Source organism: Protopterus annectens, chromosome 7.part1, assembly GCF_019279795.1.
Source record: "Protopterus annectens isolate FY-2018-M chromosome 7.part1, PAN1.0, whole genome shotgun sequence".
NCBI classification, from domain to species: Eukaryota; Metazoa; Chordata; order Ceratodontiformes; family Protopteridae; genus Protopterus; species Protopterus annectens.
Genome location: NC_056740.1, coordinates 302,640,976 through 302,654,316, shown reverse-complemented (window position 1 = coordinate 302,654,316; position 13,341 = coordinate 302,640,976). Strand labels below are relative to the sequence as shown.

At 45.7% G+C, this 13,341-nt stretch overlaps 1 protein-coding gene across 1 annotated transcript in view; it reads right to left on the bottom strand.

Moving 5' to 3' along the window:
- Positions 1–13,341, bottom strand: part of LAMB2 (laminin subunit beta 2) — a 3,750,789-nt gene that overhangs the window by 2,889,704 nt on the left and 847,744 nt on the right. Inside the window, exon 3 of the mRNA XM_044078730.1 lies at positions 12,597–12,732. Within this exon, the coding sequence (XP_043934665.1) occupies positions 12,597–12,732 (136 nt within the window). The remainder of the gene's footprint in view (positions 1–12,596; positions 12,733–13,341) is intronic.

The window sequence follows — 13,341 nt, the reverse complement described above, 5'->3', positions numbered from 1 at the left end:
TGTGATAGTACGCATCCTGAAGGTCTATAGAGCACATCCAGTTGTCCTTGCCCAGAAAGGGCAGAATGGACTGAAGCGTGACCATCCGGAATCTTGCCTTCTTGACAAATCTGTTCAGATTGCTCAGGTCTAATATTGGTCTCCAATCTCCCGTCCTTTTGGGGACCAAAAAGAATCTGGAGTAGATGCCGGATCCTACCTGGTCTGCTGGCACAGCCTGGACGGCTCTTTTTTCTAGGAGCTTTGAAACCTCCTGTTCTGCCAAATCCCTTTGACCGGGTGAGATGTCTGGAAGGGATTGTAGAGGTACGGGAAACCTTTCGAAGGGGATTTTGTAACCCTCGGATATAATCGACTGTACCCACATCTCTTGAAATAGGGATTGCCAGGCTACTGGGTACAGCGAAATCCTTCCCCCGACTGCCTCCAAGAGTGGACAGTCGGGCAACACCTCAGGGATGCTGAAAGGGCTTCTCAGGAAGAGACTCCCTGTTGCCCTGGTTCTGAGGCCCCCCCCTGCCTCTAGGGCGGCGTCTATTATTGTTACCCCCTCTGCCTCTGGGGGGTAACCTGACCACGTGTGTCCGGTGTAGCTCCTTGGGCTTTACGGAACCACATCTTCCCCCCCTTCTGACCCTTGGGGTATGGTCTAGAAGGAGTGGAAAACTGGACTCCAACGGCAGAAAGAGTTTTACCGTCCTGCTCACACCTGGTCAAGGTATCCTTCACCTGAGGTCCGAACAAAGCCGAACCATCAAAGGGGGTATTAGTGAAGGACGCCTTAAAGGGGTCCACAAAATTACAAAGCCGCATCCAGGCTTGGCATCTAAGAGCAACTCCTGTGCCTGCGGCTCTGCTCGCTCCGTCGGCCGCATAGGATATGAGCCGCATGGAGGAGTTAGATATGGAATTCAGGATAGCAAGCTGTGAGGCAATCTTTTCCTGATCCCCAGCAGCAGAAGGATCCTGGACTACTTCTCCCAGTTCCTTGAGAACATCTCGTTGAAGCCTGGTGAAGTGACAAAGATAATTCAGCGAACGCATAGCAAAGGTCGCTGAAGAAAACATCCGCTTTCCATACCTGTCCATGGTCCTAGAGTCCTTATTAGGAGGATGGACAGGTACTGAAGGATCCGCCAGTTCCTTCTTAGTGGCAGCCGCCACCACCATAGCATCCACGGAACACCCTTGAAAGGAACTGTTTGTCCGAAGGGGCGTAATGAATTTGGATGGCCTTCTGGGGACAGGTTCCACAGAATCTGGAGCCACGCCTACGAGCCACTACCTGCATAAGTGGGTCGAAGGCGGAGACACCCAGGAGGTGGAGGGTCGGGATCCAAAGCCTCCAGGTATACCGACTCATCCTCGGAGGGGTCAATGGAGGGCCAATTCCCCCTCTGTTTGAGGAGCTCAAGGATGTCTGAAAAAGAGACATCCTCAGAGGGGGACCGTGGGGAACCCTCCGACTCATCTAAGTCGGTATCAGATGTAATAGACTCAGGGAGTCTGTGTGTTTCCTCTTACACGTCCTCTTCCGAGGGGGTTCCCCTGCAGGATCAGGAGAAACCTCAGAAGAGGAGGAAATTCCCAGTGGGGAAACCTGGGGCGATGGATCCCTGGGCCTGTGAGCAAGAGGCTGGCAAGAGGCATCTGCAGGCACTGAAGAGGGAGGAGCTAGAGGGATGGACCGTTGACCAGGCTCAGAGGCCAGGACACTCCTCATCACCTCAAAGGCTCCTCTCCCCGGGAGGCCGGAACACACCCACTCCGAAGAAACAGGAATGGCCGGCTCCAAAGAGAGAGAAGGCTCCGAGGCCGATGTCGGCGCCGAGCTTACAAAGCCAAGCCCGAGAGGGAGAGCGGGTCGGACAAGGGTCCGATGCCACTAGCCCTCGGAGCCGACAGTGGAAACCCGACGACCGGATCCCTCCAAGGAAGGTCTCAAGGAGGAGATCGGAGCCGAGGACACGGAGCCGAAGGATGTATCGGCTCCGCATCGAAACAGTCGCTGTCCCGAGAAGCTCCGCTCCGAACTGCGGTGTGGAGTCGGAGGAGGAAGTTCAAGGATTGGGGCTATAGCCGAAGTCTGTTGAGACGGGCTATGGAGCATTTGGGCCAGTGCCTGAGACTTCAACAGCCTGCTTACCACCCTCTCTAAATCCTGGTTAGACAGCCTGGAAGATCTCGAAGATCGGCTCCGATGGCTCCGCTCCGACAAAAGAGGAGACCCCGGAGCCGAGTGGATACTCAGTATAGAAGGGGACCGGGATCTCTTACGGGTCGAAGCCATCGGAGCCGAAGTCCCTTGAACCCCAGATGGAGCCGAGGATATCTCGGCTCCGATGCTGGAAAAAGTGTCGGCTCCGGCTGGCCACAGTAGTCAGGGTGTCGGAGCCGGTCGGCGCCGAACCCACTACTTGCAAAGAAGATGTATCGGCTCCAGCCGGAGCCGATGTCGGCTCCGACGGAGCCGGAGCCACCGAAGGAGGCTTGGACACTGTAGCCTGAGCCTTCGGTGGTTTAGGAGGTTTTCCTGACCCTAATTTAGGAGGAGAACCTTCAGGCTTAAGTAAGCCCCGGAGGATGAGTTTATTCCTCCTTTCCTGCAGGACTCTCTGGCTAAAAGCATGACATAAAGCACAGGAGTCCTGCAGGTGCAAAGGCCCCAGGCAATAAACACAAGAAGTGTGACCGTCTGTCAGAGACATTTTCTGACAGCACTGGTCACACTTCTTGAAGCCTGAGACCTTGCCTTCTTTTGACATCCTAGGAGGATGGAAACACAAACAATCCCAACAAACACACAAATTAATCCCTTACACAAACACACAGGAAGGGAATAACCAATGGGGAAAGTACAGTTTTGTACCTACCATAAATGTAGATGTTCGAGGATCCACATTGCTGCAGTCCTAACTATTGGGTAGTCCGCTGTCCAGTCGGCCCGAATACCAAAGTATATGGCTGACGTCGGTCAAGGCGCATTAGACTGACGTCAGTACGTCAGGGTACTAATGCGCATGACCGACGCCATTTCTTCAGTCTTTTCTTGCCCCAGATGTCAGAAGACCCTAAAAAGACAAGGCCCAAACCAAAACACCAAAAAGCCCTGCACCAAACTTATATACAATATATATATATATATACATATATATACAGATGTACAATAATATACAGCAAGTCACACCACCACCCCTAAACACAGAGGGGAAGGCGGGAGGGTAAATTGGACTGCAGCAATGTGGATCCTCGAACATCTACATTTATGGTAGGTACAAAACTGTACTATGTTCTTCGTTCCACATTGCTGCAGTCCTAACTATTGGGTAGAATCCCAAAGCAGAGGTAAGGGAGGCTGGCAAATCATAAAGAAGCAGGAGCTGACAACATGCCTTGCAAAATAGCTGTGGCAAAACCAGCCCTAGACTTAGAGTAGAGAGGAAGGTGATAATGCTTAGAGAAAGTATGCACTGAACTCCAAGTAGCTGCCTCCAAAATATCCTTAGTTGCCACCCCTTAGAAATGCTGTAGAAGTGGCAGTAGCCCTAGTGGAATGAGGCCTAATCCCAGCTGGAATCTCCTTGCCATGATGGGAATAACAAAATGCAATGCAAAACCCAATCCACCTAGAAATAGTTTGTTTTGACACAGGCTTGCCCTGAACTCAAAGCAAAAGAAACAAACAACTGCTGAGACTGCCTAAAATCCTTAGTCCTGCTCAAATAATAACGCAATTGCCTGTGCACATCTAAAGTGTGCAAAATCTGTTCCCCTTTATTTTGGGGATCTGCATAAAAAGTAGGCAAATGAATAGTTTGGTTTAAAGCCACACTAGAAACCACCTTAGGCATAAAAGAAGGATTAGTACGTAATGATACCCTATCCTTATGAAAAATCAAAAAAGGCTCAACCGCCATAAGGGCCTGTAACTCAGAAACCCTTCTTGCAGAAGTAATAGCCAACAAAAAAGCAGTCTTCCATGACAAGTATTTCAGTTCAGCAGTAGCTGCAGGCTCAAAAGGTTGTAGAGTAAGTTTCTCCAACACAAAATTGAGATCCCAAGCAGGAGTAGGAGCTCTACGTGGGGGTCTTATATTCTTTGCCCCTCTAAGAAATTGCTTGAACAAAGGATGTGAAAACAATGGTGGGTCACAATCATAGTGAGCTGAAATTGCTGCAGCATGAATCTTAATGGAAGAGAAAGACAAACCTTTGTCCAATAACTCAGTAAGATATTGAAGAGCCACACTTATATTAGGCTCTGAAATCTCCAAATTCTTTGCTGCAGACCAAAATAAAAATCTCTTCCATTTGTCTGCGTACACTTTCCTTGTACTAGGTCTTCTGGCTTCCATAATCACCTTTAAAACTTGTGGAGGAAGTTGAGACCTACTGTCTTTCAAAACAGAATATGCCAGGCTGTTAGATGAAGAGAGTGAAGCTTGACATTGAGCAGACGACCGTCCTTCTGAGACAACAGATGTGGAATCAAGGGTAAAGGCCATGGAGGCTTCTTTACCAGACTCCTCAGTAATGGGTACCAATACTGCCGAGGCCAATCTGGAGCTATTAAAATCATCCTTGGCTTGTCTTGTCTGACCTTTAGAAGCACCTTTGGAAGAAGAGGCAGAGGTGGAAACGCATACACATGAAGATTTGTCCAACTGAAAGAAAGAGCATCCACTTTCCAAGCTGTGTGATGAAACCTCTTTGTGCAAAACTTTGGCAGCTGGTAGTTCAGTGGAGAAGCGAACAGATCTATGTCTGGAGTTCCCAGGACACTGTCAACTTTTGAAATACATGAAGATCCAGTTTCCACTCGTGGGGATCCATGATTTGTCTGCTTAACACATCTGCTAAGGAGTTCTGTGCTCCGCAGAAACCTTGCCTGAAGAGTTAGTTGCAAGCTGAGCGCAGTCTCCCATAAAATCATTGCTTGCCTGCACAATGGGTAAGAATGTGTTCCCCCTTGTTTGTTGATGTACCACATGACAGTTGTGTTGTCTGTTAGAATCAACACCTGCCCTGGAAGAAGTAACTCCTTGAAAGCCATTAATGCAAACTGGACTGCTAACATCTCCTTCATGTTGATATGTAGATGCTGTAGTCTGGCAGGCCACTTGTCTTGTATCCACTTTCCATGTAGATGAGCTCCCCAAGCAATGTCCGAGGCATCTGTCGTTAAAATCTGACTCGCCTCTGGCCGGGTCACAGAGAGTCCCTTGTTTAGGTGACATTCCTGAGCCCACCACAAAAATTCTTTTTTGAAGGCAAGGTATTATTTGAATGACAGTGTCCAAATCCTGGCAGTGCTGTGTCCATACATTTTGAGATACCATTGTAGCTTCCTCATATGCAGTTTGGCATTGGGAAGCACCAGAATACAAGATGCCATGAACCCTAATGCTTGAAGGACTGTCCTTGCAGTCAGCACGGACTGATGAGATAGTTGATGGAAGTAAAGTGATAGACTCTTTTGTTTGTCCGGGGTTAAAAAGGCCATCTGGGCTGCTGTATTCAGTCTCACACCCAGAAAGCACATGTCTTGAGAGGGTACTAGACTGGACTTTATTTCGCTCACAGAATACCCTAGGCATCTTAGCAGTGCTATAACATATTCCAGATGCTGTAGAAGGTCTTCCTTTTCTTGAGCCAGAATCAGGCAGTCGTCCAAGTAAGGATAGATTTGAATTCCTTGTAGCCTGAAGTAAGCTATCACTGGAGCCAGAACCTTTGTGAATACTCGTGGCGCAGTAGATAAGCCAAAGGGCAATGCAGAGAACTGATAAGGAGAATTTCCAGCTCGAAACGCAGATACTTCCTGCAACTTAGTCTTATAGGCACATGAAGGTAAGCTTCCTTGAGATCTAAAGTTACCATCCAGTGATCTTTGCCCAGCAGAGGTAAAAGCTGTTGTAACGTCAACATCTTGAACTTGGGAATGTCCAGATAAGTGTTGAGGATAGATAAATCCAAAATTGGTCTCCACGTGTTCCCCTTCTTTGGTACTAGGAACAGGCGAGAATAAAATCCTAGGCCCCTTTGTGATACAGGGACTGGCTGAATGGCCCCTATTTGGAGTAACTGAGAAATTTGCTTGTGTGCCTCTTTCCTTTGTGGAGGAGGAACGTCTGGCATGCCTTTGAAAGGAGGCAATGTATGGAAATAAAACCTGTAACCGTGGTGAATGATATCCAACACCCATCTGTCTTGAGTAATTAAATCCCAATTTTCTTTGAAAAGAGACAGTCTTCCTCCCAAAGGAGCTGCCAGACGAGAATCTACTGGCAGCTGAAAAGGCAGGTCATTGGGTCTGTTTACGAAAGGACTGACCCCTGCCCTCACCAGAAGTCTGAGCAGGTGAACTCCCTGTTCTAGGCCTAAAAGAACCTTGAGCTCTGCCCCTACCACGTCTAGACCTACCCCTAGACTGGGAATCATAAGCAGGATATGTCCATCCCTTAGTAGGCCAATTTCTACTAAACTTCGGTGGCTGCACCTGCAAGAAATCTTTAACAGTTTGCATAGACTTAGCTTTGTCCTCCATTTTCTTCAGAACTGCTTCCACAGGCGAACCAAACAACACATCAGACTGTAAAGGAGCATCCAAAATCCTTGACTTAACATGCTCAGCTAAATTCTGATCCCTCAACCAGGCATGCCTGCGAAGAACAGAACTAGTGGCAGCCACCCTCGAGGAGGCCTGCACAGCATCAAAACCACATTGCAAAGAATGCTTACCCACTTGTTCAGACACATGAAGTAAATCCAGCAACTCTTTACACTCTATACCTTCCGCCAAAGCATCCACCTTAGATTTCAATTGTGAAAGGAGATAATTTTGATATTTTAGCATGTGAAATTGACAATTCAACGCTCATGGCTAGAGTGGAAGAAGTATACACTTTCTTTCCCCACCTATCCAAAGCCCTTGCCTCTTTATCAGTGGGAACAGGATTTTTAACCACAGAGGCCTTAACACCTTTAGGCCCCTGAGAAACAGTTTCTGGGTCCGCCCTAGGACTCTTAAACAAATACTTATGAGCTTCGGGCACCCTATAGTACCTATCAGGTTTAACAGGAGCAGGAGGCAAAGAGTCAGGGTTCAGGGAAGCCTCTGCAAAAACATCTTCCACCACATTCAACACAGGAGGTATAGCTAAGGGCCTATGTTGTGGTAAAATAAGAATTCCTAAGCCTTTTCCTGGAATCAGAGTAATCTTGGCCTTCCCATTTAAAGTGTTCCCTCATGGAATGCAGAGTCTCTGAAAATGAGAAATCCTCAGGAGGAGAAGCTGTAGGTGTGGAATCATCCACATCAGAATCAGAATAAGGAGGAAAGTCCTGTTAGTCTTCCGCAGAAGACTCCGAAGCCTCTGAATACTGTTCCAAACTCTCAAACTCAGGTTCCACCCTAGGCCTCTTATCAGGAGGGGGCATAGAGCCTCTAATCATAGTAATTAAATCTTCTGCCATTTTAAGCATATGTTTCTTAGGCACAGTACCTGAAGTGCTAGGAGAAACCCCCACTGTAGCTGAACTTGGCCTACCTCTGAAAGAAGCTTTGGCAACAGTAGGAGAAGCTCTAACTGTCTTGGGAACAGAGGGAAGAACAGTTACCTGAGTAGCCCCCTCAGCCTGGCCTACCTCCTGAGAGGGCACATCCTGTAACAATAAAGTCTCTGCCTGAGACTCCAAAGAAACTCCTGGCAAAACCTCTGGCTCCACAGAGCCTTCTAAAGAACCGACGTCCGGGACTGCCGGTTCATCCACCCTAGGCTTCGCTGTTTTGTCTTTGCGCTTCTTAGACGAAGCGGGCGTCGGAGCATCCGACGGCATTTTGTAATTACAACGCTTCCCAAACACTAACCTGGCACAGTCTAAACCTTCTCTTAATAGTGCGTTTATTAAATCTAGCACAAGAGCGGCAACCAACAACGTCGTGCTCAGGCCCTAAACAAGGTATACACAGAGTATGGTAATCCCTATGAGGTATCTGTTTCCCACAAGAAATACAGTTATTCACTTTTTCTGACATCCGGTTAAATACTGAGGCAAGAAAAAACCAAAATGCTCCCCAACGGGGTACTTAGCCAACTTTGATTCGGTCTGAAACTCCGACTTCGGAAATATTTCAGAACGCCAACCTGCACTCGCAAGAACTGCTTCTGCATCGGACCATGTGGCAAAAAAGACTGAAGAAATGGCGTCGGTCATGCGCATTAGTACCCTGACGTACTGACGTCAGTCTAATGCGCCTTGACCGACGTCAGCCATATACTTTGGTATTCGGGCCGACTGGACAGCGGACTACCCAATAGTTAGGACTGCAGCAATGTGGAACGAAGAACATCTAGGCCTGACTAAAAAAACTTTAGATAAAGATTATAAAAGGTTTAAAAACAAGGGAATAGGGTGGGCTGTAACTAAGTACAGACTAAACTGACACTAAAAGGGAAAAATAAACCCCTAACTACACTTTTTCTTATTTCACAAGAAAAAAACTTACCTCAGCTGGCAAAGGAGACCTCTTTCGCTAAGCGGCAAACGAGATCTGGGGTAGTTCCGCCTTGCATCATGGGATATAGGGTTGCCTCAAGCTGGTAAAAGGAGTTCTCGAGCTAAAGCAGTCGGAGCCGAGGATCGGCTCCGAACCCATCCAGCAAGAATGAAGGCGAGATTGACAACTTAACATCAAGAATTTCCTTTCTCTGCAAAGTCTCTGCTCCCACCATTAGCACCTCAATGCTAGAAAGAGAAAAGACCACATGGCAAATCCTGGACTGACAGCAAAGCCCAATCAGAATGAAGTGAAAGAACCTCCACTGAGGACCTAATGATGTACCAAAACAAGTCCATCATATCCAAAGATGTCATCCAGACTTATTGCTGCAACAGAGAAAGACGCCCCCCCCCCCCTCCCCAGAAGGTGACCAGAATCTGAGGTACCCAATGCACTCAGTGAAGTTGATAAAATTCAGAATGGAATATAAGGTGCAAGTAGAACCTCTTGCCTTTTTCTGAAAAAATGAATGGGATTTGCAGCCTCATTTATGGTGTAGTGCCTGGACCTGATCCAGGAGTTCTGTGGTGACTGCCTAGTCCTTGAGCAGAGCTCTTTCTGATGAGAGCCTAAGAGCTAAAGGACATGGCTATCCACCATTATATCTAAAACCTTATAGTCTATAACAATTCATCCTCAAGCTGGATGAACTTAAATAACTGGACTAAACAGGCAGTCCTGAGAGATAGTTAGGACTGCAATTTTCTCTGCTGGTGGACCTGCTCTTCTAGAAGACATTTTGGGTGGACTTGGGGGAAGCAGAAGCACCTGTCACTTGGAGGTCCTCTTCATCCTACAGGAGTCTTCTTCATCTTGAAAAACTATTATAAGCTTACAGGAGAACAAGGAAGGCTGGGGATACTATAGAGACTATCAATTGTGGTTAACCTTATTTCTTTTTTTTAGACATATTCAGCTAGGTTCTGGTGACCTTCCCAAAAAGGGCATCCCTCTAAAAAGAAGCTACCATAATGGTCTTCCTCACCTCATCCTGTACAGAGAACAACCTGAGCTATACCACCCAGAGAAGACAAATTCTTGAGCTTGTCACTTAGCAATAGGATCAGCATAGTCAAAGCTGCACACAGTTATGCAGAAGCACATTGCAGAAATCGTGACATCGTTTTTTTTTCCCCTCCAGAGCTTCCTTAATCCTATATTCAGCAAAATCTCTTACCTTCCACAGGACTATGTCAACAGAGGAGGACTACAAGCAGAAAAGGTATGACAGACAACTAAGCGTCTATAGTGCCAAAGGGGCAGAGGAGTATAAACTCTTGCTCACCTTTGTCCAAAACCCTTGACATCTAATCAGGCAGTAAAGTGAAAAGGTGTCATGATCTCGAGTCTTGTGCTGGACTGAAGAGATCATGTAAGAAGCTGCCTTGGGATGCTTGGTCAAGATGTCACTTCACTCTGTTGGTGATTTACAGAGTCAGCCTTCTTGAGAGCAGAAATGGGTGAATTTGGGTTTTCTCAAGTTCCAAAAAATGTCACCCTTAAGGTTACATTCCAAGGGAAAGGTGGCCCAAGGAGGTTCATCCTTTCTTAGATACCAATTTAAGCATTTCATTTTTCTGGTTTCCACTACATCCCTTTTTTCCTCTATCCTTGTCAGCTGAAAGTCCCAAAGGTGACAACTGCCTATTTCTTTCCAATAAAGGGAAGAAGTTTAGTGCTCCTTCACTCCCTGCACCAGGCAAGAATACCTCTCCACTCAAGTCATCAACCATTTTTGCTTAAGCCTTAGCAATCCCGGTGCATCCATAAAGAGGCTGGCATGCAATGGGGATACTCAAGAAAGAAATCATTTGCCTTTCAGAGTAGTATAATTGTCAATGCCCAGTCCTCCTTCATAAACAAATGCACTTTCTCCATCTCTGAACTTCACTAGGGAGTAAATATTCTACATTATGCTGACACACACACTATATTATCCTCCAAGAGGAAGAGGCATCATTCCTCTCCATCCCAACTGACTTGTTTACTGCCTGGGATGCTATTCAAACCTCGGTCATACTGGTCCTTATCAGACCTTCTTTCCTTTATGTTAGGAAGACAGAAAATGTAAATTTTTCTGGAGAAAAGGGAGTGCAGCAACAGTCTCGAGGTCACTGGAATTCAAAAGCCTGAGATCCTCCACAAGGGGGGTGTTATCTGCAAGTAAGGGAAGGTCTAAGTCTCATTAATCTTGTCCACCTAATAGATTAAAGGCATACTGATCCTTCTAATCCCTCCCCAGGATGGAAGCTGAGAGTGAGGGAGAAAACTTCCCACTCCTAGCTCCACTGAGGTGAGGGGCGGGAGTTGGCATTACCAATATGCACTGTAACAAGGACAGTGTAGGTGAGGCTTGAGTGCTGGCCAATGATCCCAGCATGTGTGAGACATGGTACATTTTCACAAGAGGCATACATACTGTCTGGTGCTGACATTAACTTGTACTCCATAAACATGCACTTGTATACCTTGAAAGACAATTACTCCCAGATACTGAACAGCACACACACATGCACTGTCTGGGCTGCTCTCATATACCAGCTGGAATGGGAGGCTCACAGGGCTCTCTTCCATTCTACCTGGTAAGCCGTGCTTGATCTGAGTGGTTAGAGGGAGGAGACCAGGGAAGCATGCACCCCAATCTAAAATTCACGTGTTAAGCTTTCTCTATAGGAATAAAGGGATCACACCATGTCAGCTGTCCAGTCACGTTTAAGCCCTAGTTGCTAAACTATGAGACAGTTGGTACTGCAAATTCAGAAAGCATTCTCCACGATGGATGCTTTGGTGTACTGGCTACATTCCTCTCAGTATCACCAAGTGAGGACTGTACTACTGGCCCCTTCTTGACTGAGAGAGAGCTTGCAACTCACAAGGTACATGAGGAAGCCTCAAAACTAAACTTTGATGGAGGTGACTCTCACCAATATATGGTCTCTGGATCCCTTACCTTCTACCACCAATTTGGCACCCACTTAACATTGCATAAAAGACCCTCCTGCCTATAACTGTTTTCCTTGTTGTAATGCAGGCCTTGAGCTTCTCTGTTTCCTGCAGGTGGTCCTGGATGAAGCACTAAAACTTCTGACAACATTACATACAGTGGTCTTTTCACAGGCAATAAGCCCTGGACAGTGATCTACTCTTTGAATGTTTACATATTTTAGGCATCAAAAGTGAGAACATTCATACAATGAACAGTAGAAATCAAGTTATGAGCTGTGTGGGTGACAGAAAAAAACAGGTGACCACAGGGTTTGGCCACATCTTCCCAGTACAAACTGTGGAATCATGAAATTTTCTGTTAAAAACTGAGCACACTCATGAGTATGTCTGCAGCATTAAATTCTGAACTGGGCCAAGCTAGGAATCTCAGAAGATGCAATTCCAACACTTACACAGTTGAGAAGATTTCAGCAGTCAGTTATTTTAGTCTTACACAGTTCTGAGGATATGACAAGGCCATGTACAGAATTGCATGCCAATCAAAGTGTCAGTCTAATTACCGCTTATAAACTTACGTAATCAGTTAGCATTTCCACTATCAAAGATCTATGAAAATGCTCTGTACTGATGTCCATAATTGAGCATGCTATTTCATTACACAAATACTGACTACTGACCCCCTTAAAAAGATGCATATTTTAAATATAATCAAGCATAGATGCTACTTGTCTTGGGCCACCTGACATTCCTAAAAAAATTTCAAAGCAAAATCGTTCATAAATTCCCACTCAAACCACAATGCAAAGTAAGGGCAAAGTGTATCTATCACAATTAAACCATTTTGGCTTGTAATTCATGCAGCTATAACATAACTTTCCATCTCTTACTAAACTAGCAAGCAGGAAGGATAGCATCAGTACAGAAAGGTAGCTTTAAAAAGGTTATTATGAATTAAGACAGTGACCATTAATCAAGAAGTCTAGACTGTCTGAAGCTGGGAGAGAAATATCCCAGCCTAAATATTAAATTGTCAGTAGGTAAGACAGTTATCTAGTTTAGTTCAAGAAAAGCTGTGGGAGACACTTACCATTCTCCGACTGCCACCATGCCTTCTTGCGATGGGGAGCAAAGGTGGTGACAACATTCTCAATGCGGTGACTGTTAACATTGTATAGAGTGTCATATGGCCTGCGTGAATCACAAAAGAAGCACTTCTTTTCATCCTAGTGAGAGAAAAAAAGATTAAAATAATACAGGATTGGGAAGAACAACAGATCCTATTAAAGGATTTCACCCTCTCACTGAGACTATGAACTACAAAAGTTAATAATCCAGTACACCTGTGAAGCAGTCATCCAAAAGAAAACTTTTCATTCCTGACATAACTGTTGCTATACTGATATACTACTGAAATCATTTACAGCTGTAATTGTTCTCTATGCTTTCTCTCTTGAAACTTCAAATAAAGATGGGAATGTTACAAAGTTAAGAATTGGCTACTCTTCACTGACAAATTTATGAGTGAAAATCTTCTTAAAATAAAGCAGTCATTTTTAATGAAAAAATCATTCCTACTGGAAAACAAACATTCCAACAAGACAATCCTTCCTGGCATTCTGTTGACAGGGTAGGGTATCGGCTCTTTTTCACAGATGATGCAATATGGTATTCGTACAAAATAGAAACTTGGCCAGGACACCAAAGACATTGCTTTCCCCTTTGAAAAGGGAAGCTTCTAGACTCCCTAGTTAGCAGCAGTGTGTATGACGGTGTTTGAAGAAATGGGTGAACACTTGTCCATAGACTGAGATGGAGTGCAAGAAGAAGACTAA